The following is a 24,222-nucleotide window of genomic DNA, read 5'->3' on the forward strand; positions in this document are numbered from 1 at the left end:
AGGCCTCACCAGTGCCTTGTAGAGCGGGACAGTTACCTCCCATGTCTTACATACAACACTCCTGTTAATACACCCAGAATATTAGTCTTCTTTTGCAACTGCATCACATTGTTGACTCATGTTCAATTTGTGATCCAGCAGTGCTACCACTCAGCCAGCTATTCCCCATTTTATAGTTTTGCATTTGATTTTTTTCCTTCCTAAATGTAGTACTTTGCTCTTATTATATAATTTTATCCTATTGATTTCAAACCAATCCTCCAGTTTATCAAGGTAGTTTTGAATTCTGATCCTGTTCCAAAGTGCTTACAACCCCTCCCAGCTTGGTGAGAAATGTATTGAGAAATATGTCTTGGAGCTAACTTGGAATTGCTTATTTCAGTCTCATGACACATCATCTTCATTTTTGCTAGCAAGGGTCTTCCAGCAAATATGCTGGTCATACATTTCCAGTACTATGATATTTGATACTGCTTTTACAATAACCAATCCTTTCCTGTTGGGACTACCTCAGGCTCATGTCTCTGACATCTCTTTTAGAATCTTCAGATGAAAGTGGATTAGCCAACACCTCAACAAGAACTCAACTTCCACAATCTATGAAGATCATGCATGAGATCATGTACAAGCTGGAGGTGTTGTATGTTCTCTGTGTATTGCTGATGGGGAGACAGAGGAATCAGGTGAGCGTATACCTAAATGTTCAGGTGTGCACAGAACAGTCATTGTCCCTTTAAATCCAAACATTCAGTTAGCCTAACTGAACTCACCACCATGCATTCCAAGTTTTTGTTTAGTGAAGCTCTGCTGGAGTCACTGGTTAGAAACTACTCAGTATTTTCTCATGTAGTGTTCCTTCACTTCTGGTCCTCATGGTGAGGTTTGTAAACACTTCTTAGTTAGAGAAAGTTCTACAAACAAATATACATCTAAGTACAATCATATAATCATGAATAACCTGTATTTTACAAACCTACATATGGCTACAAAAGAACATAAAAATAAACAGAATAATTGTTCATGGTAGTATCCAGTGTGTGCTTAGCTGCTTTCTGGGCAAAGCATAATCTCTGTTGCATGGAATTCATTGTTCAAGGACATGCAGAGAGGGTGCTTCTAATACATATGGATAGGATGGGGCTATGGCACCAAGAAAATCATGAACTCTGTTAGAGGCACTTAGGATTTACACAATAGGCCCCCGCCCCCCTCCGCCCCGCAAAAAATCAGACTTCATTTCTAGCTCTTTCCATTGCAAGGATGCAGCTTTCATAGTACATGAATATGCTGCAAGAAGTTGCCTCCGATTTCTGTCTATCCCATCCCAATCCCTTTCGCTATCCTAAAGCGCAAACTTCACTGCCTGTAGGTGTCCATTTGAATGCTACTTTTGTTGAGCATGGCTATCTGAGAAGCAAGTGTTCCATTGAAATCCAGGCACGTTGTAATGAAATACTTCTCTGTAATTCCACTATGCTGAGAAATGCCAGCAAAAAACCAATGTGTTCTCCCTCTGCTGCTTCTGCCGTGGTAACAGCCATATAGATCATCAGTTACAAGGTGTTGGTTCATGATCACTGTGATCTTCTGGATAGCTACTGGTGGTCTGCAGAAAGCTGGCTGTTCACATTGTCCTGGCTATCCATGTTTCCAGCAGACAGGAAACAGAACAGGTGGGAGGGGGTAGTGAACTGAAGAGCTAAGACAGACTGTGATTAACCCATTTCAACAGGGAATATACTTATTCCATTGAAGACAGCTAGGAATACAGAGTTTCATAGCTTTTCCGTGTGTATGCAACTATTGTATTTCATGAAGGGATGTTATGTAATCATGAAGGGGAAAAGGGATACCAACAAGTCAGTCTCTCAAAATGCAGTTCACCACTTAACAAAGGGCTTTGCATATTTTAACATTTCCTTCACAAATATAGATGTAAACAAAAAATGGAGGCACAATGGAATTGTCTACTACAGGTAAAGCTCATTGTGGTGGAACTTTCTTTTGGGGGTGATCCAAAATGAGGAATGGATTCCTGCAGGATCTAAGAACTACCTCAAACGTTACCACTTTCTGTGCTAAGTGCAAGATGCATTCTTAATCTACCATTGCTGCGGAAAACACACAGCACACCATACATGAAGTTAATTTAAAATTCCCATACAACTTCCCCTGCCCTCCAGAAAAGAACCAAAGAACTAGATGTGACAGATATTAGTCCTGTCACTTACTGGAAGGTGCCTAGATATCATAGTTGTGGGCACAGGATAAGATCTAGAATAGAACTTTGCTGCTTCAGAAATAACCAATTCAGTTCTGTCTAAGTGGAAAGATACAACAGGTGGGGAAAACAAAGGTCTCAGTTCAAGGAGTGTTGTAAATGTCAAGTATTGCAGTTACTTGCCAATATCCTTATTCCAATGGGGGGATTAAAGGTCATAGATTTGTGACCTCAGTCTTCCAAGTTGGTCAACCAAAGATCTTGCTTCAGAAATTCCATGCAGAACTATGCTACTGTCTTAGGAAGAATTCTCAGAAAGAGAGAGAATTCAATGTGCTAAATTTCCTCTTCCAAAGTACGCTATTGCCCCTAGTTCATTCTTCAGAGGAACTTCCATAAATTCAAGCATCAGTTTAGGCTGTCTTCAGAGAAACTGGGTCACATGTTTCTGTTCCGTGGAAGTGGATAGAATTAATTCTTAGAGGAAACTGCGGTCTTCCCCTTAGGATTCACTACGTCCTCTGTGTGCAGTAAAACCCACGTTGCTCAGTAAAGCATTTCAGTGTCTGCTAACAGGAGATGATGTAGCTGTGTTCCTCTGTGTTCTAAACTGCCTGTTTTCCTTTTATAAAGGCACCAGAGTCAACCAGACAAGTTTAACGTTTTTCTTTTCTTGTCCAGGTTCACAAAATGATAGCAGAATTCAAATTGATTCCTGGCCTTAATAACCTGTTTGACAAGCTGATCTGGAGGAAGCATTCAGCATCAGCCCTCGTTCTGCATGGGCATAATCAAAATTGTGACTGTAGTCCAGTGAGTACCCGTATTTTACACTTTGCATGGTAATTAAGATGCTGCAGTCGTAGTACAGGTTTTTTCCTTGGTGCTGTTGTAGCCCATTGATGGAGAACTTTGCCACCAGAGACGAGGCATTGCTTTGTACCTGGTAACTTGGGGGTAAATTAGCTTCTTTTTTTCTTTTTTAATAAATTGCATGTGGGTGTGACACTTGCACATATCCCTTCATCCTTTCCATTCTATTCTGTTTTGGGGAATTCATGATGAAGTGTGGCTCTTTCTTATTTACTCTAATTGCTTGTCACTATCATGATGTTATGAATGCTTTTTCAGCTCCAGCTTATTCTGAGGTACCCATTTCTTTTCTGCTCATCGTTAGTGATGGTGCCACAATATATATAATTTTAAAGTGGTTTATTCACCCCCCCCCCCCCTTTTTTTTTGTAGGACATTACTTTAAAGATACAGTTTTTGAGGCTTCTTCAAAGTTTTAGTGATCATCATGAGTAAGTATGGAAAAAAAAACCTTACAGTAAATTGTATTTTCAGTGGCATCAGTTGTTCCCTTTTAACTAAATTATTGAGCACCCTTAGCTGTACTTAGGTGCCCTGCCCTGAACTATTGTATTTAAATATCTCACTACTACTGATATAAAGAGACTTTTTTTTGGTAAATGAGAAATAGTGTGAAAGTAGCTTTCATGAGTCAGTAGATGGCTCTCTTCCCTCAGAGTTAGTTCTGAGCCAGTGCCGTAGTGTGGCACAAGCGTTCTGCTGGAGATCTTTTCACACAGAGAAATCAAGGTCCAGGCAACTTGTGATCATTAAGGATCCCATGGAACTCTTCCCAAGCGAGGCTTTTAGTCCTGGTAAAACTCAGGCTTGGGGAATTGTGTTTAGTCATCCTACATTTCTTCCTCTAGCTTAAATTGATAAACTATTCATCATGTCCCATCCTGAAAACACTATTTCAGGTGCTGTGTATGCAGTTTTTCCTTCCAAAGGTGGAATAAAAGTGGCCTCAGTGTACTAGTACTTGCTTAATGGATGTCAAAAATTTGGGGGCCTTTCTCTGGATTGTATCAGACCTACCAAATGTCATTTGCTGTGTAAGCTTTAGCTGCAATGTGTAAAAAATTATAAGGCTTTCGATTATATGCTTAAGGCTGCAACCTATGTAATTATGGGACAAACTGCATCGCTACATGAAATTACCACAGCCAACAAATATAGATCATTAGAATGTGCAGGAAAGGCCAAAATACACTGCATGGAGAAAGCTAACTTTCTTTAAGAAGTGTTCTGTTATACTTGCATTTATTTGATAATTAGATTCTTAGACTTTTCCAAAAAACATTTCCACTGCATGAAAAATGTCAACTTGAAAGGTAATTTTCTGCAGGCAACTTTATAATCTCCTGAAAATAGGGACTGGGAAAGGAAGTGTCGCTTGGTGTAGAAGTGCTTTCTGACAAGGATAAATAAAATCTTCAAGTCTAGACAGAGGCAGTACAGGTAATTCCCATTTCAAGAAACAATCTAAATTACACCTATAGGCCTGGATTCTGAATTGTTTGTAATGTTTCAGGAAGAAAAATGCAAGGATAGAAAATACCAAATTTATCCTAAGAGCATGCCCACATTGTTCAGAATGAGGGAACATAATCTCATCTCGAAAGGTCACAGGGTAGGTGGAGGGAACCCAGATGCTATTCTCTGGCACTTTCAGAAGCTTCTGGTCTAGATAGTAAATAATTCTCTTACACCAATTCTGATTCTATTAATGTGTCACATTTACCTTGTTCTGCTATGGGTAGGCCAAAACTGAGTGATCTCAGTCTCAGAGCTGGGACCTAGAACTATTTCTCAGCCCATCAAACCCTCCCCTCAGCAGCCATTCTTAGCCCAGCAACATCTCCCAGATGGTATAGTAAGTCTCCTCAGATGCTGTCCATATTAAAATGAACACTCTAAAAACCTCAGACATGGCTGAAACAAAAATAATGAAGTTAACCTAGAAGTAGAACATCTTTAGATCATGAAAATTGGAGTCCACTGAAATTGAGTGGAAAGTGTGGGATCTAAAAGAGAAATGCTTAAGAAAATGGATTCTTAAAATTAAGTAACAATAAAGTCAATTCTCTGTGTTAAGGCATATAAAATGACTGATGAAAAAACTTGAGTTTAACTGAAAACCAGATGAAAGCAAGAGACTTGAACTCAGCTGGTGCAGGGAGAGTGAGGATTCACTACATTTATGATCAAGCTAAATCCTTGAGTTACTGGCTAATGAATCAGAGAATTCCTTTTTTTTAAAGTGAGATGTTAGAATTCCATTGCAGAAGTTTACCTGGAAGGAAATAGAGGTACCATGTGGTGACTCCAGCTGGTACTAATCAGCAGGATAAGGTGTGAAAAGCAATAAGGCATCTGAGGAATTTATATTTTTTCCTGGTCTAGGCCCAGCAACTCAAAATAGAAGAGAAGTGCTGGCAGATGCTAAACAAACACATTTAGAGGGGTCTCAATCATTATTATAGCCAATGAAAGGAAAGCCTGTGTAGTCTTTGAAATCACCTTGACTAGCAGGTGGCCACAATAGGGTGTGGCCTAGAAAATAGCTAGATAATCATGATGATGAGGGCCAGGAGGCTGTGTCTATAGTTTAAAAAAAAAGTAATTAAACTTGTTGGCCACTTGCAACTAAACCAGTCTGAAGTTATGATTTCCAGTAGAAATGGAATTTAAAAGATTAGTTCTTGTAACTCATTTCTGTTCAATCAAAAGCATGTTTTCTTTCACAATGAATATTGTAAAATAGAGTGTATACATTTATTTTTGCTCTCTCGAAAATGGCAAATGGGAATTTAGGTTTATTTGAATGACATTGGAATAACACTTTCTCTTTTATACAGTTCCTTGGCTAAGCATTTTATTGGGTGAATCCTTTACATACCTATATCCATCCCTGTTTTCTAATTTGTTTCCTGAAGTTTTTTGTGCCTTTCCAGGCATAGGGTAGTAACGTAGTCAAATAAATTGTAAGCAACTACTGCAAAAGTTGAGTGCTTTATACAATTTAATGTTATTAGTTAATCATATTATTGGGCAACTATTGATAGGCAGCATAGAGACTCTGAGAAATTGTATAAAGTTGTGGAAGTCTATGCTATTGCTGAAATCTATTAAGCTGCCATTTGTATTTTTGAAAGTTAATGCCATTGCAATTTAATCTGCTGGAAGCTATTATTGTGAGCGAAATACCCCTATTTCAGAAGAGCTGAAGGGATGTCCATGTTATATTGTATCTTTGTTCTCTAACTTGATTTTGAGTGTAAGACAAGTGTAATAAAAAAGACAAGTGTAAGAAGCATGGCACTGCTTTTTTAATGATCAGAGGCTGGGACTGAATTTCAGGGCGGACTAGCAATGTGATAGCATGTACTCTTAGAGAGCTACAACCTATTAGCGGGTTGCATAAATAAATGTCTGTTCGTATCTTTCCAGTTTCACAAATAACTTAGCCATACTGTTTTGTTTGCCTTGGAGTTACCAATCGCTATTTCTACATACTGCATCGGCAACATTATGTAAATCATTAATTAAGGAGACAAATGGATGTGCTCAGCCTCATTATTTCTCTTTTTCCTCTCAAAATGATTTCCCCTCCCCCAGGAATAAATATCTTCTGTTAAACAGTCAAGAACTTAATGAACTGAGTGCAATCTCCCTCAAAGCCAATATCCCTGAAGTAGATGCAGTTGTCAACACAGACAGGTAAGGACGAAACTGTAGATTTTATAGCCTGCTATTTCAAGTTTTCTTAAACTGTGAAAGTTTAGTAAGTGCCTGCACTAGAAGTTTTATCTTACCGACTTCTTTGAAATCCTTCATGAAGCCTCATTTCCTTAACTTCAGCAATAAGTTGCACTAGCACAACCACTTGGAAACTATGGTAATGCAAGAGATGTATTTTCATATCACATGTGAAAGAAGCTAGGTGAAATTGCCACATCAGTATCAAATAGAGCAGTGTTTCTCAACCTTTTAAGTAGCAAGTACCCCCTAACTTCTGAAAATTTTAATAAGTACCCCAACACTCAGTTTTCCACTCTGAGAAATACAATCTTTTTCCCCTTTACCACTGGACGACTGTATTTCTCGTAAAGCAGGAGAGTTCTGAGTTCTGCCGTGCTGTGTGGCTGTGGCAGATCACAAAATCCCCTGCTGTTTCTTCCCTCCTTCCTCCTCCCCTTCCTCTATAGAGGAGCAAAGGTCAATGCCAGCCAATCACTATGGCCTGACAGCAGGGTCATGTGGTGTTCTCCTCACACAGGCAGGAACTTGTGAGCTATGAGCAGGCACTAGCAACCCACCCGAGTGGATAGCAGTGCTCCCCGTGGCCTTCCCTAGGGGGGTGTGGGCCTGGGGCAAATCACACTTTGTGGGCCCCTCAAGATTTTTGTGCTAGTAAAATCTGGGGCTGTCATAGTTGTCATTCACTGCTCAGCTACAGCTGTGAAATTGACAAGTAAACTTGTGGGTAGAGCCCAGCTCCAGGACTGGGCAAGCTGCTGGGCTCTCCACCTGGCTTTCTGGACACCGGGCTTAGAGCCGGGGAGGAGAGCTGCCACCTGGGCAAGTTGCTGGTGGCTGCCACCTGGCTGTCAGCCTGAGAGGTGAGCAACTGCCAACCAATCTGAGCTGGGGCGGAGGAGGCTTCCGCGCAGGCTGAGACCCGAGGATGTGGGCAGGCAACTGCTGCCCATCTTCAAGCCAGGGTGTGGGAGGCTCTCTCTCAGCTCAGAGCTGGCGCATGGGTGGCAGCCACCCAGCTGCGAGCCCAGCTTGCAAGACGCAGGAGGCTGCTGCCGGGCTCACACCTGGGAGCTGGGACCAGGTGGGACTTGAGTGACTGCTGCCCAGCAGCTGCCGCCCAGCGGCCTTCACTGGGTTTTTTGCCATGTACCCCCTGCCTGTGTCTCATGTACCCCCAGGGGTACGCGTACCACAGGTTGAGAAACTATGAATAGAGTGTTGCTCTGTAAAGCCATTGCATTGCCAAGTGGAGAGCCAGATTCTTCAAAGGAAGAAATAGTTATCACTATTTTCATAGTAATGAATGGCTGGCATTCCTGGCTATTAGCACCTTAAAATGCACCTACACTCTAAAAAGAGGCTGAGATATGGCATTGTGGAGTTCCACGTTTGTGTCCATGATCTCCATGTTATATGCTCAATGAACCAGTAGTCATGGCTTTTCTAATTGCCAGCCTCACAAACTGGGTGTTGTAAAGCAAGCTGGAAAGTTTCTAGCACATGAATAATCACCAGTAATATTTTTGCAGTTGGGATTTAGGCCCGGTCTACACAGACATTACACCAATTTAACTAAACTGGTTTCTAAATCAGTTTAGTGAAATAGATATGAGTAACTGTAAAAGGGATTTGATTTAAGAGCAGCTAATAACCAAATTAAACTAAATTGATGCAACATGTGAACTGATTTGAGTGGCCCCATAAAGGTGTTATATGATACTGATTTAGTTACATCAGTCTGACTTCTGAAGACAAACCCTTGGTAAACAATTCTGTTCATGTGCAAGACAAGAGTCCAGTTCACTCCCTCTGCTGGGCTCGGAAAACACAGCCAACAAAAATATTTGGGTCCCTAAACCCTACAGGTAATGTTTCAGACCAGGAAGCTGAAAAGGAATCTCTGGCACACAGCAGGATTTCCCATTTCTTAAAGATTGCTCACTTCCTTGTTATCTGCCTTGTTGATGAGAAACCACCACCAGTGTTGACCAAATCCTCTCCTTCTGAGTTCTGCTACTGTTCTGGCCCTGCTTTGAAAGGGAACAAACCTCTGCAACCATTCAGAGGGAAATGCGGCCTTGTATTGCATGTGTGTGCTAGAAGGAAGAGGGGTGAGGCCACGGGTAACCTCTTCCATCCTGTGTAAGCTCCAGAGCAACCTTTTCCCTATTTTCTGATAGCACTAGTAAGGGGAGCCAACTATCCTGCAGCCACTTTGCTCTGCAGGCTCCAGGCTGCATCCGGCACCTCAGCAGACCAGTACATACGCAGTAACAGCATGGACCCGCTTAGTGGGCATGCTGCCTAATTTTTTGAACAGTAGAAAAGAGAATTCTCACCCTAAACCATCTTGCCTTACATCTGCAGGGTGGCTCATGGCCTAAGCACATAGACAGAACCATTCTGTTTGTGGCCCAGGCTTCATGTTTTCAGGTGCCGCGGCCTTTCTGAATAAATGCAATTTTTATGGCAACATGTCTGCATATGACTCTTGCTTAAATACATCTCCTGTTTGTCAAGATGCTGTTAATGGTAATGTGCTTTAGCTGTATGAGTTTTTCCTGTGGAGACTATTAACTCATTTGGGCCTCTGAATTCCCATACAAAAATGTTGTTGTGTTTGCTGAACCAAACTCTCCCTTCTACAAATGTGTAGTGTGAGCTACAAGACCCAGCCCCCTCCATTCTCACTCAGAACTGTCATACCTGCTGCACCTTTCTCTCTCATTTCTTTTGCAATTTGTAATGTTTGAAACCAAATTCTTTGTTTGAAACTTCCTTGGAAACCATTTGTGCTGCAGCTATTGCAGACTGCAGCATCAGAGCTATGTGGGAGCTCTTGTCACCAGTTCTTGTGGGCAATGTGAAATGCTTGGTAATACTGGACTCTTCTTATTAAGCTTTGTGACTAGAATCTAGCTTTATCTCCAGAAGTGCGCTCTGTAGTGACCTGCTTTTGCCAGCTCTTACCTTACTCTCAGATTTGTAATCCCTTTTTTCCACATGCTTTAGAAGTCTGGTCTGCGATGGAAAAAGAGGTCTGTTAACCAGGCTACTACAGGTCATGAAGAAGGAACCAGCTGAGTCTTCTTTCAGGTGGGTTCCGTTTATACTGATGTCTGTGGTTTCTTGGTGGAATGAAAAGACTTGTCAGTCTTCAGAGTTCATGACTGCTTAAGTATTTTATTATCCATTGTGAGAAGATAGAGAAACCAAATCAGAAATCATTCTAAGATAGTGAAAGTGGACTAGAGTGATTATTCTGTGGAATGGGTTTACCCCTCTTCATTTCCATGTTAGAACTAAATGGGCAGGAAAACTTAGTTTAGTCTGAGATGTATGTGGCAAAGTAACTTTTCCCAATGAGTTATAGCCATGTTGAATTAGTGAACCTTCATTTATATTTGTCTCAGGTTTTGGCAAGCAAGGGCAGTTGAGAGTTTTCTACGAGGTGCCACATCCTATGCAGACCAGATGTTCCTGCTAAAGAGAGGACTCTTGGAGGTAATAACCTAGATATCTGCTGTAGCACAAATACATGGTAACAAACTTAGCATGTATCTCCATGGTAATTGGGGGTTTAATTTTTAAGAAAATTCAGGAAGCTTAAAAAATGAGTGCTAGAATTCACTGCAGCAATAGGCAGATCTTATACCTCATACAACACTTTTGAGAGGTGTAGTTCAACCTCTCAAAGGGTTCAACCACTCAAAGCATTGTTGGATTCAACAACAAGATAAACTTTCAAGGGGGTGATCACGTTTGGTAAATCTGTGATTATAGGAACCTGAGATCTTGTATATGATCATAGTTGTTAGGTTTGGTTAAAGCTAAACCCAGGAACTGGTACAGCTAGTTACAGGATCCAGATTCTAAGTGATTTATATCTATCTTTGATTCAAATCTTAGTTACTCCATTGGTCGATGCTATAGAAAAAAATCAGCTGATCTACCTATTCTAAGGCCTGGTCTACACTTACCTGGAAATTCGGCGGCAGTCAACGGGAATTACGCAAGCTATGCGGAGTAGCTTGCGTAACTCCCATTGACTGCTGTACTTTGGTTCTATGAGGTGTCTTCGCTGCACTGCACCACTTGAGGAGGTGGTTTCACTAGGTCAACTTCCTGATCGATTGAGCAGGTCTTCACTGACCGCTCAATCGATCCAGAACGATCAATCTGGCAGCGGTGACTTTACTGCTGTCAGTGTAGACCTACCCTAAACATAAGAATGAACTGTGGATAAACTTTTTGAAGCAGTAATTGGATCACAAGCATTTGAATCAGTTACTGGTGACTTAGACTAAAATGAAGTAGTAACCCACTTTTGTCTCTTGCCAGCATATTCTCTACTGCATTGTTGACAGTGAGTGCAAATCACGGGATGTGCTTCAGAGTTACTTTGACCTGCTGGGAGAACTGATGAAATTCAACATTGATGCTTTCAAGAGGTTCAACAAATATATCAACACAGATGAGAAGGTAAATCTCATGAGAAAAAACAAACCACCTTCCTGTGTGCCAAATATCAGGTGCAATGCTGTGATGTACCTGGGTTAATTTGCCCCTTATCTTTTTCCGGGGAGGAGCAGAAGCAATTTATAATTTGGGGGGTGGGGGCTCAAATTCCTTGTTGCTGGTTTTGAGGAACATTTGACAGCAACTAACTGAACATCTGCTATTGCAGCAGTAGAGAAGCGCACTTGCTGGCTGTTCCTGCTAAAATGACTGGTAGGAAATATGCAGTGGTGTTGTAGTAGTGTTGATCCCAGGATATTAGAGATAAAAGATATTACCTCACCCACCTTGTATTGGGCCAACTTCAGTTAGTGAGAGACAAGCTTTTGATCTTACACAGAGCTCTTCTTCAGGTCTGGGTGTGAAATGGTTGAATCCTGGCATTTAAAACATTGCAACTAGACTTCATAATTACCTCTGAAACCAACAGGGCATTTGTACTTCTTTGGGGTGCTGTTTTAGGTAATCTACAGACTTGAACAGTCAACACATGTTCAGAATGTGAAATGGCATCACTGCACAGTGGTTAGAGACTTAGTTCTTTAAAACAAAAGCTCAAATTCTGGAGCACAGTTATGCAGTGACTCTTTCAAAGGCCATTTGTGTGATCACATAATTCTACTCTTCACAAGGCCTTGTCTGCAAACCTACCTGCAGTGGGCAGCTAATCCTCATTACTGTTAGTGTATGGATAATATACAGCTTGTTAACCACATACAACATTCTCAAAGTGTATGAAACTCTGCTCCCCGAGTGCCTACCTGTATAGAATGTATCACTTTTGCAAACATAGCACTAAAACATCTGTCTTTAGTTTCAGATCTTTTTGAATCAGATCAACAGTTCACTGGTTGACTCAAACATGTTGGTTCGCTGCATTACATTGTCTCTGGACCGATTTGAGAACCAGTCTGATATTAAAGGTAAAGAAAGACTTGGCAGTTCTTTGCGAGATTGCGATCAGGCTTTAAAATCCTTAGAAAGATTGTATCTCAGATGCATGACTTAGCCCATGTGCATACTATGTGTGAGCACCAGTTCTTATTGCTGTGCTGCCCATGTTGCCAGCTGGGATGGCCTTCAGACGCAGACCACACAGCAGTAAGAGAACTCTAGGGCTGAAGACAATCTGTCCTCAGGACAGCCATCATTTTTAAACCAGAAGACTCCCTTGTCTCCTTTCAGAGTGAAGCACAACCTGTCTGCAGCTCTGAACAGACACCTTAGTCTTGCATTGGGTTCAAGAACTATTGACTTGCCCTTACATCCAGTTTAAGAATGTCAGTTTCATTCTCCTGTATCTAAACTCTGCAAACCTAATAATCTGGTTGTCTTCCCTATAGTTGCAGAAGTCTTGTCCGAGTGCCGCCTGTTATCATACATGTCTCAGATGTCCATGAGAATGTCCTTCCTTTTCCGCCTCATTAATATTATTCATGTACAGACACTCACACAGGTAAAGAGCTGACATTAAAATATTATCACTGTGATCATTCATTATATGTATTAATGGGTTTTGGGGTCTGACTTCTTTTCAGGAAATGTTTGTCTTCACTGAGCAATAGAAGTTAAAAGCATTTCTCTTTGATAGTTTGTACCTTGAATGAAGTCAGTACGTTCATTGTATGGAATTGGTGCCTGGAATACTTGCTCTCTCCATTTTTCTGTAACTTAATTTACCATGTCTCCTTTATTTTAGGAAAATGTCAGTTGTTTGAACACAAGCTTAGTTATCTTAATGCTGGCCCGAAGGAAAGACAAGCTACCCTTCTACCTGCACACACTGCAAGAGATGGAATATACGAAAAAATACCCAGGGTTCATCCTGAACAACTTTCATAGTCTCCTGCGATTCTGGCAACAGCATTACCTCAACAAGGACAAAGACAGCACCTGCTTAGAAAATGTATGTGTTTGATCTTCTACTGCCTTAGGAGAGAACCGTGAATACTCTTAGTGGTGCAGCTTGCACAAATGGAGAAATGAGCAGTTTTGAGGGAAGTAAAGAAATGTAACTTTTTACAGTGCTTCTGTAGTGTTTTAGCCAGCCAGTGCAAGGGCGCACATGATCAGAATAGTGTGAGGCAACTGTAGGGCTTGAGTCTGTTCTATCCTCTCATCAGATCAGAGAGGGCAAAGACCTCTTAGGCGCTTAGTGCAGAATTGTTCTCTAGAAAATTTACTGTTCTAGAGCTATGCCAGTCTACTTCAAAATGTCCCAAGCAGAAAGCGTCTACCACCTTCCTTTGGGAGGAGAGAGGGAGCTATTATGCAATTTTCATAGCTCTCAATATCAGGAAGCTCTTCATACTGTTCAGCCCAGCTTTTCCCTTACTTATGCTGATGCACCAGTCTGTCCCACATGGTCATGCTTCCTCCCCGGATAGCCAAGTGATTCAAATACAACTCTCGTAAGCAGTTTAACACAGCCCTTCCTGCTTATGAAACCTTTTGTGGTGCTTGTCTAACTCCCTCTACTTCGTTAATATCCTAGTTTTAGGATTATACCAATTAACATTATAACGCTAAAAGTAAATGATACTCCTCTTTGGTGGCTTATAAGTCTTGATCCATTAAGAGTCTAAAAGGAACTCTTCCTTGCCTCTTTGTGTCTGTTTCAGGTGATACCTAGCCCAGCTGTAATAACAGCTGAATCAGCCTGTGCACCTTCGGGGCCATAGTCAGTGGTAGGTTGGGCAGTACTGAAGGGACTATTCCCATCTCAGTAGCTTTTCTTACAAAAAAATCCTGTCTTTATTGGCTCAACTGCTGGGTAGGTTCAACCACTTTGGTCACCTAAAGTCTTCCTGATATTTAGTCTAATATTAAATTAAGCCTTAATTTTCCTTGTGCTCAACTTGTGTCCATTAGTCTCACATTAGCCTCCCCATCCCCTTTGTAATATAGCTCACTTCCCAACCTCCATGTTCTCTGCATCATTCCTATTCTTTTTAAACATATGTAAATGATTCTGGTAAAGCACGTGCTGAAGCTGAATTCCTTGAAAATAGAGGGGTGGGAGGAGTGTTCAAAACATGTCTAAAATGTAGCATTTGTGTCCATCAGATTTGACCAAACCCAAAATCCAATGGTAATATCTTCATGAATCAGAAGTAAAAAAAATCCCATGGGAAACTTAACAAGCAAACATCCTCTGCAGTATCTAACCCAGGGATCCATTTTTCCTGCAAGGGAATTAGAAATGGAGTCTATAAATAGATGTGAACCTGACTGTCTGGATCGCTTGCTCAGATGAGATGCAAATGTAAACATATGTAATGGAAGTAAATTAGTGTTCCTGGTGGCCTGGTAGCAAGTTGTCCAACACTTCCTATGATATGACCCTTTTTTCAGTGGCTCATAACTTTTTTGCCAAACTTTTAACTGTTTGGGCTGACATTTTCCATGCCAGGTGTTTTGGGGAACTTCAGCCGTTGCTGAGAATGAGCCTAGGGGAATTTTTTGTTCTCATGTTAGAAAAGGACTAGTGACCTTTCCTCTCTCAAACTTGGTGCTCCTGTGCTTTGGAGCAGGGACTTGAGGGTTGGCAGCAGGCTGGTCTTTGAGTCAGATGTGCCTTTTGTCATTGCTGTGAAATGCACCGAAATGTGGCTCTAAGATTTTGGGGGCAATATCTGCTCACACATGCTCAGTAGAGACTCTCTAGGTTTTAGCAGCTATAATCCCTGAAGAGTCCATCCACACTGGCCATGCTCCAGCTCTAGGTTCAGCAGGACTTTCCTTGCATTTGCAGTTCTGGGCTGCTGCGGGCCCTGCCAGTTCCAGGCACCTGAACTGAGTGCATGGAGCCTTTTCTCTCCTGGGCCCTCTGGCCCCATGCTGAGCCCAGGCAGTTGGGAGGAGGCTGCCTGACTAGAATGCAGAGAGGACCTGGCTGGACAGGTGGGAGTGGAGGGACATAGACTGGGACAAGTGGGGAGGGGAGAAGGGAGCTGGCTGGTGTCTGGGTCCCTGAGCCTGTGGGAGGAGACTGATCAGAAGTGAAGCTGTGGCGGGGGGAGGAGAAAGACCCAGACTGGATGGACAGAGATTGGAACAAGGAGGTGGGATGTGGGGAATATGAATTTGAAGGTGGGGATGGGGAAACATGGGTTTGGGGGCACAACTGGAAGTCAGGGTGTGGCAGGAGACAGATTGGATGGGATGAATGGGGACTGGCTAATGAGACTGGGGACAAGGGATAGGAGGCTGAGGAGGAAACCAGAGGGGTGAGGCTAGGGCTGGCTCAGCAAGGGGACTGCGAACAGGTCTGAGAAGCCTGAGGAGTTGAGACTAAGACTGGCTAGGTAAGAACTGGCTTGGGACAAGGAGGCAGGTTGAAGAGGACTGGGCAAGAAGGGATATGCTTGGGGCAGGGTCTGCCCTCCAGTGCCTAGTTGGAACCCGAGATTACTGAGTCTCTGTTCCTCTGCTGTCAGCAAATATCTATGAAACCCACTGGCAAAGCGTCCCATCCCTCAGGCGCTGGTCAACAAACAACTCCTGCTCCCAGTTACTGTTAGCTTCAATGGCAGAGCTCTGGGCAGAAGATCTAAGGGCTCCAGTCCGGCTGATGACCAATGGGGTGTCGGTGTGATGCCATGTGATGAGAATTTATCTCCATAAAAGCTTAAAAATTAAGGTTGCAAAGTCAAGTACTCAAAAATTAGGTACAGCCAGGATTAAGGTTGTCGGTGCAACCTTTATATGGCCCTCTTGTGCATAGGAATTGATACACTCTTTCAGTACGTGATCACATACTGTTTTTTCCCCCACAAACCCCCTGCCTCATTCAGTGCACAGGCAGGACCTGCTCTGGGGATGAGGCAGGATTGTGTAGTGAAAGAAGCTGTTGTTTGTAGGATCCTGCTTCATTTGTTGCAGAAGTGGGAAAGTGTGGTGCTTCCTACCCCCAGGAAGGCACCTTGCTGCCCTTAGCCTGAGGAAGTCTTGTCTGTGCCTGCCAGGGGTCAGCCCCCCAACTCCATCAGCCACAGCAACACAAACCCAGCCCTCTCAGCCGACGCAGGCTCGGCTGCCCCTGTGCAGGTAAGCAATAGGTGCACTTCAACTCCCAAATACTCCAAGTGTTGCTGTGTGATGTCCAGCCCGTTGCACTGGATGCTAGCAGAATGAGCAGACCCGCTGTTCCCAAAGGAACAGTACACCACAGCTTGCTAGTTACATCTTAGGACACAGCTCCCACTTCGCAAACAGCATTTAAGCTTGCTTTCTTTGTAGACAAATCTGTTCATTTAACAAAGAACAGAGATTCAAAGGATAGCAAACAAACGTTGGGATACAAATGTTACATATACAATAAAATCATAACACACTCTAGAGCCTAAACTTGACCGATAAGATGCCCTCATGTCTAATAAGGTCCTGCTTATCCAAAGTCCTTCTCTCAGCTTTTTCAACCAAGATGGCTGAGACCCTCCTCTCATAAAACCGAGCCTGCTGGCAGTTTGCCTTCCCCGATGAAGAGTGCCAGGGTGTCTTTCATCATTCCCAATCATCCCCCTGTTCATTTCTTCTCCTAAAGTCCAAGCAATTTCTTCATTAGCATTTGACTCACTGTGCAAATAGACTTGCGTTGGAAGACACATAATACACGATGGTCAGTGAGGGAGATAGGTTCCACCAGACAGGAGGTGGGAGACACCTGTGTTAAGGCATGCTACCTCTGGGTGACCTGCCATTAACTGCAAGGTTTTAAGAACATAATTTTCTATATAATACATATGCATAGACACGCATCTCTGTACATACTATCCACGTATACACTGCAGTGATTAAGATGATCAGTGTGACCCGGGTTTTCAACAGAACCCATACATGGTACTTTTTGTTAAACTTGTATGTAAATAACAGACCCAGAGATCCCCGTAAGCCTTATGTGCCCCTGTGCCCCCTGCCAGCTGGCGCCAAGAGGTCCTGGGGTCGCAGAAGGTGTGTAGTGAATGAGACTGGGCATTGCGGGAAGAGCAAGGCCAGTCTCATGGTTAAAGCAGTTGCCTGCTGTCCTAGGGAATTGTTTTCTCTCTGCCTCTGCCACAGATTCCTGTGGTGCTGGGCAAGTCACTTAAACCAAACCTGGCACAGTTTTGTGTGATCCTCATTTTCTGTCCCAATTTGAGACACTGGTGCCTGATTTGCAGAAGCAATGGTCACTTGTAGCTGCAGTCACTGGGAGCTGTGCTTGAATATATTAAATGCTGCATAAGGCTAAGCACTCTGAAAAATCAGGTTCCACAGGTCTCAAATTGGGCATCGAAAGTTAGTGCATATTTTTTACCTTAATCTCTCTGCCTCCATTCCCCAGCTGTACAATGGGGATATTATTTATTGTTTGTATTACAATACCACCCATATTGACAGGGTTTTATGAAAATAAATTTTGACACACTCCATCTTTTCCCAGACTGAGGAAGAGTTCTGTGTAGCTTGAAGGCTTCTCTCTCTCATCAACAGAATTTGGTCCAATAAGATATTACCTCACCCACCTAACCTGCCTTCTAATGCATAGGAACAAGGGGTTTGAATTAGAGTTGCCCAGGTAACCTTCCTACAGGCATTTCCTAACCTGAGTGCTTGACTCCGCAGTCTTTTATATTCTTTTAACATGGTTTTTGTGTAAAACATATATAATGCTAATTTACTTCCATTATGATGGTGTTATATTTATATGTAAACCATCTTAATTGATGTTTTATAGGTAACGACTCTTATTTCGTAATAATTTTTATAGTAGTAATTTAACTGTTGCATCTAGCTACTGACGTGTAAAAAACTGCCTGTGATGGGTGTGAGGGGCAAGAAGGAATCTGGCTCAGCAACCTGCAACGTGCTGCTGTGTTGGTTTCTCTGTGAAACCCATCAATGTATTTTTTTTTTCTTTACATTAACCCGGATAAGCAGAGCCCCACTCCTGAGTCTCCTCCCCAAGCAGTTGCTATTCTAGGAGTAGAGCAACAAGCTTGTGTAATAGCAGGTGTTCCTTATGTGAGGCAGCTTACGCCATGTGCCTTGGATGGGAGGAGGCACAGCTGGAGGGGCCTGGGACTGTAACACTGGAACTCCACAAAGCGGAAGAGGGAGAGACAGTGGAATGATGCAGCGATGGGCAGAAGCTGGGTTTATGTTGCATGAAAGGTGCAGACCTGTGATTTCTTTGAGACGTTTCTGATCTTTATTTCGGCTGAGCATTCCTTGTTGGAGCTGAATTACAAGCTAGGTCACTCAGTGCACAGTGGAGCTACTTGCAGTGCACAGGCATGGCATTGTCTTATCTGTTTGTGCAGTTGGTGCACAAGTGACTGTTTCTCATTGGGTGCCCTAATGTCTTGCTAGAGATGCTAGCACGTCTCTGGAACTGTGCCATAGCATATCACGCTCTGCCATTGTTGCATTCCACTTCAGCTTGCCACATGGATGTCAGTCTGTCCTGTCTCTTGAAACCGACCAGCTGGAATGCCTGGTCCTTCTCATGTAGGCACCAGCTGAGAGTGGTCGCTGAGTACTGTGCTGTCTGGAGGGTACGGACTGCCACAACCATTGCTTTGTGCTCTTGGCTCCTTGTCATGACGTGACTGCCCTACGAAGGAACTGACAGTTCTGTGAAGTTAATTAAAATGTGCCCGTTATCCAGTCCTGTGCATACACAGCTGTCAGGTAAGGGGATGACATCTGTGCTCCAGTTGGGCCCGGTGTTGAGCCATGTAAGCAGTTATCACCACAGTGTAGACGCCCACAAGCTGCCTGACTCGGATACCACAATAGTGCATGCTCATTGAGGGGAGACCAAGCAAAAATGTGGCGCAGAAACAGAGTTCTTTGGCTTGGTGCTGTTCGCTTCTAATGGGGAGCAGTAACTGTTGCCTGTGCCACGCGTGGCTGCATGATTTGCCTTTTCTCACAGCTGCCCCCTCCTTGGCAGAAACCACGCCCCACCCTGTGGCCTGCCTTCTCTGTAAGGGGATGGTGCCATCACCTCCCTGCACGCAATGCCAGGTGGCTTTCCTTGTGTGGGCTGAGCTGGCAGCAGGGAAGGGGTGTGCCCTCTTACACTGTGGCCTCCATATCCCACCGAAGTGCCTCATGGCCGGCCACCTTCCCTGCTTCAGACCTGACTGCTGCTCTGTGGAGCTCTGCCCCAGTGTGGCCCCTGCTGAGCAGGAAGCAGGGCAGCCCAGAGCCAGGGAGCAGTGTCTGGGGCGGCGGAGGCTTGCACAAGAGAACTTTCTAAGCTGTGTGAGGCAGGCATCAGCTGCCCCACAGGCTGGAGAAGAAGAGGGAGGTGGGAGTAGCCACTCCCCTGGCAGAGACGGGTGTGGCTCGGGATCGATGCGGGGAGCGAGGGCTCTGAGATCTCTTAGTGTGGAATGGCACCGCTGGCTCCCAAGCCACTATAGTCCTGTCCCATGTGCCCCTCCACAGGGCAGGTGCTTTCTGGGATAAGCCTGGGCCACAGCCACTTTGAGTGCATCGGGCCGAGGTACCTGCCACTTCATTGTGAGCGAGCGAGCCTAGGAGACAGGGCCTTAGAGTACTGGGGCTGGTCGCTCCTGCAGCCTGAGCGAGTCCTGTCCCATCGCTCTGTGTGCTAGTGGATTGCATGCATTGTGTGTAGCTATACGGCCTGTCACACAGACCTCTTCCTTAGGTGCTAACCCCACTGTCCTGTCAAATTCATCTTCACCCCGTGACACCCACTGCCCGGCATGCACATCCTGAACTAGCCCTTGCTCACTCTTCTCCATATCGTTCTGGCCCTGTGTCCTTTAGCCTGCCCACCTACATCTGGACTCGAAGGTGCGCTGCTGGCCTGCTAAAGTCTAGTGGGGCAGGTTCATCTCCACAGGTATCGCCACTGACTGCACACACTCAGCATCTTAATGCCTCTCACTGCAGTGGCTCCTGTGGCCATCCATCTCTCAGTGCAGATCTAGGGAGACTGCGGGTGAGTTCCTTGCTGCACCTTTCCTTAGATGGATCCCCGCTACTGTTGTCTGGTTGGAGGGGAAGGAGACATTTTGTTCTGTGTTTTAAATGTTGTTGTCCCAACCATTGGACAGCAAGAAAGGAAGAGCCTTGTGGTTTGGCGGTGCTATAAAAGTGAAGCTAGGCTTCTGACATTGATCTCTTACATAAAGCTATTTATTGGTGTAGCTCGCTTCAGTACATACGAGTGTCCTCTGACTTGGGCTAGGTAAATTTCCATTGTATGGGATGGTTTTCCTAAAGCAGAGTAGGATTAATGGTAAATTGACAGTTAAAATGTTGGTCCGATGAGAAAATCAGACCTGAATGTAAGATAACTTTCAGGTTGCTCTCTTTTTAGTGCACCAAAAGAGGGAGATTTGGTTCATATTCATAGCTCATATTTTGGGGACATCTCAGGTTCATGCTAATGAACTTCAGGGTTATTTGCAGGCTCTCACCTAATTAGACGTTCTCTCTCTCTCTCCACAGAGTTCATGTATTAGTTTTACCTACTGGAAAGAGACTGTATCTATACTGCTTAGTCCTGACCGGACATCACCCTGTGCCATAGTTAGCTACATTGACGAGGCGTATATGGACATTGACAGAGATTTTACGGAGGAGTGATTCTTCAGACTCTGGCTTCGAATGGACAGCGCTTGGTGGCTCTCTGGCAGACGGCGGATTTTCAGGGAGACGCTGTGTAGTGTGTGTGCAGGCTTGGAACTATGGATGTTACTGCTTTGTTAAAGACTTCCCCACCTCTAATCTCTAAAGGACGAGACTTTGTAAGCTATCTGGGCACCATATTCAGGGACGAATCTTCCAGTTGTTTGGGGATAAAAATAATCACCTGCAAAAACCAGCCTTTTTTCTGGCACCCCCAGGCAAGTGTGGCTAGTTCAAGCCCTTTCCATTGATAGACAAGGATACTCCACATTTGTTGGGGCTTCTCCTCGGGGCCATCAGAATTAGCAGGTTAAAAAGCACAGGACAGGCCCCAGACCATCCAACCCAAGGTCTGACAGGCCAAATGCATGCAGATGTCACACATCTCCCAGGAGCTATCTTTTCAGGGATAGCTGTGTTGGGGGGGTGGGGATTAGGGTTGGTTAGCGTGTGTGTGCGTGCATGTGTGTGTGTTTTGAATTCCTGGATGCTGTAGCTCTGTTCATCTTTTTACCATCCACTTTTGGTGGTAAATCTGTTTAGCCCTCGTCTGTCTGTCTGTCTGTGCTGTTCCATTAGGAGGTAACCTCTGCTGCTGCTCTGCTCCTGTGGATCCTTCCTGTCGGAAGACGTCACAAGTGCTGCAGAGAGCAGCAACATTTCAGTGAGGGTGAAATTGCAGTCCAGGGCCTAGCTTTGACGGGGCACTAACAGATTAAAATTTACTGATTTTTAAACTTGTGACTTGTCCCTTCTTGGGTTACTAATCTGGTTTTAAAATGGCCTTCAGGAGCACTGCGTTTGCCGCAAAGTTCTCCACTCTGGAACCCGGCTAGTGCTAACCAGCTATTCCTGGAAGCCTAACACCACAGCCTAACCTTGCAATCTTCAATACCTTAAATCAACACCACAACATTCATTCTGAAGTGCAATATTTCCTAGGAGAGGTCAGGTTTTTTCTGGGCTTGTTGTTTTAATCAGAGTAACAGTGTTAGATGCTGGGAATAAACAGACTTTTGGTCAAAAATAACTTGCAAAAAAACTTGCAAAAATAAAAAGCAAGCTTGGCAGAATTCTAACGGCTTCACCTGAGCTTGCCATTCCTAATCAACAGCATCAGAAGAGGGTGCTCAAAGCCAGGTGCTGGATACGGCTGGAGGAAAGTCGGTGGAGGGCTGAAGTGGTGTTGAGCTACCGCATTTAAAGCCAATCTCATGCATCTCGTGGCTTACGTTGAGATCCATTTTCCTATTCTTCCCCCGACTGTATATGTGAATTTTAATTATTTTGATTTCATGTTTACACTAATATTTGGTAGCTCAGACAGTTCATGAGGAATCTCTCAAACGTACTGCAGTGACTGCAAGTGAGGGTATCTCTGACCAGCAGTGTCCTGTATCCTCCCCTGGCTCACCCCATCTGTGACCAGCACCTCCTTTTCCAAGACTTTATAGGCAGCCAGAAGGAAGGGAGAACAACTACTGTGTAGCCAGTCTGGGCACAGACACACAATGGTTGGCTTAATGTGTAGGACCTTTGCCAGCAAAGGGAATTAAAATATTTGGATCCCTGAAGCAGGGGTTGAATGTGCAGGATGGATGTTCAGGCTCTGACGTAGGTTTCACCTTCTGGAAAAACTTGATTGTGAAGAATGTTGCCCTGTTTGTATTTGGAGTCATCTTTGAAATGGCTACACTCCTAGAGCTGGGTGAATGCTCCAATGCCCAGGCTAGTCTTACACACACTTTGGTGTCCGCCCCTTGCAGTTCACAGTCAGACTGACAGATAAAACAGGAGAGTCAGGGTTTCGCATCTGGGGCAAGCAAGTTTCAAAACTGCTGAGCAGTGCATCCAACTGGAGTTTTAACTGAGAGTTTATAAGGGGATTTTAATGTCTTCCCTATCAGGGATGTCCTTCCCCAGGAAATTTTACTTACACACAGCTCCAGTAGATGCCACTCCTCCAAAGCAAGTCAGCACATTGGGAGAACCTTTAGCCATGGCAGCTAAAACTCTATTCATCAGCTTTCCCTCGGGAGCACATTTTTTCTGTGCGTTTTTTTTGTTTTTCTTGGGATATTTGTGGGTTTATCTTTGCTTTTTCTTAACTGTAATAGATGTACACTTAAAAATGAAGGCTTCCAATTAAAAGGCTTTTAAGTTATAAGGATGCCTTTTCCCTAACATAGCTCATTGCATCCAAAGATTGATGCTATAAATCTACAGAGAAAACATTGTACTATTAACTTAATCTGTGTATTCATGGAATTGACAATTGGGGGCCAAGCTGTGTCTGCCCTTGGCAATCAGCCTGAACAAGGCTGAGCTAAAACATCCCAAAGTCTATCTTCTATCTAGTGAAACTACTCTTCCCATGTGTTGGGGGGTGGTTTTAGACATCCCCCTCTTCATGTATTTTGGGTTTTCATGACCACAGGCAGCTCCAGGGACTGATCTTGGAGCCAAGCCTCTTTCATCACCTGGTTCTGATTGAACTGGCTTGCTTCGGACAGGTGCACAGAAAGCTCTCTCTCCCCAGAAGAAGTTAAGCTGGTCTCCCTGGAGGGAAGGCTGTCTGACTTGTGAAGGGACAGAGGGTCATTCACAAACTGAGAGTTTCTAACAATTTTTTAGCTTTGTTTTAAGGCACTAAATAGGTTCGGGTTAAAGCTCACACTCGCGCTCTTGGCTTCTGTGGAATTCTTCATTTGCAGCAGCTGCTCGTGTAAACCTTCCCTGCTAGAGGCAGCTGGGTCCTTCATTCTTGCTGTGGTAGCAATCTCTCATTCAGTGGAAACGTCTCAGTGGAATGGTGCCAGGGCAGGAATGTGAATGTGATAGAGGAGAGCTCGCTGAGGTTGCTGCTGTCAGCATGGTGCTTTTCAGTAGCTCGTGATGGGACGTAAGGGGTGGCGGTGAGATCCCCGCTGGCTAATGTTCCTGGAATTCTGCACTATCCCAAATGCATTGCTGAGGTTTGTGCTGCCCGGATTATTGCCAATTTACTAACAGCAAACAAACGTATTAAATGGAAGCTATTAAAGAACTCTATTTTAAAAGAAATGGGTGGAGAAATGTCTTTCTTTGTACGGGTTCTTGCCTGCTGGAGTGAACAGGATCTGTGCACCATGCCGGCTTGAGTGCAGCGCTCCTTCTTAGCTTGCGGTCCTCTCTACAAGCATATGGGCTCGCTAGCAGTCTGCTGGCTCTGG

General features: G+C 44.0%; 1 protein-coding gene across 1 annotated transcript in view; it reads left to right on the plus strand.

The window, feature by feature from the left end:
• The window catches only part of TRPC4AP (transient receptor potential cation channel subfamily C member 4 associated protein), a 62,736-nt gene extending 38,663 nt beyond the window's left edge, over window positions 1-24,073 (plus strand). Inside the window, exons 9-19 of the mRNA XM_067554505.1 lie at window positions 541-683; window positions 2,903-3,034; window positions 3,467-3,525; window positions 6,695-6,796; window positions 9,851-9,934; window positions 10,252-10,342; window positions 11,180-11,320; window positions 12,171-12,279; window positions 12,700-12,812; window positions 13,056-13,262; window positions 20,831-24,073. Coding sequence (XP_067410606.1) covers window positions 541-683; window positions 2,903-3,034; window positions 3,467-3,525; window positions 6,695-6,796; window positions 9,851-9,934; window positions 10,252-10,342; window positions 11,180-11,320; window positions 12,171-12,279; window positions 12,700-12,812; window positions 13,056-13,262; window positions 20,831-20,968 — 1,319 coding nt within the window. The 3' untranslated portion in view covers window positions 20,969-24,073. The remainder of the gene's footprint in view (window positions 1-540; window positions 684-2,902; window positions 3,035-3,466; window positions 3,526-6,694; window positions 6,797-9,850; window positions 9,935-10,251; window positions 10,343-11,179; window positions 11,321-12,170; window positions 12,280-12,699; window positions 12,813-13,055; window positions 13,263-20,830) is intronic.
• The last annotated feature ends 149 nt before the right edge of the window (window positions 24,074-24,222 follow it).

This window comes from Emydura macquarii, unplaced genomic scaffold, assembly GCF_026122565.2.
Source record: "Emydura macquarii macquarii isolate MOO-44397 ecotype Brisbane River unplaced genomic scaffold, CSIRO-AGI_Emac_v2 contig_1483, whole genome shotgun sequence".
Classification (NCBI taxonomy): Eukaryota; Metazoa; Chordata; order Testudines; family Chelidae; genus Emydura; species Emydura macquarii.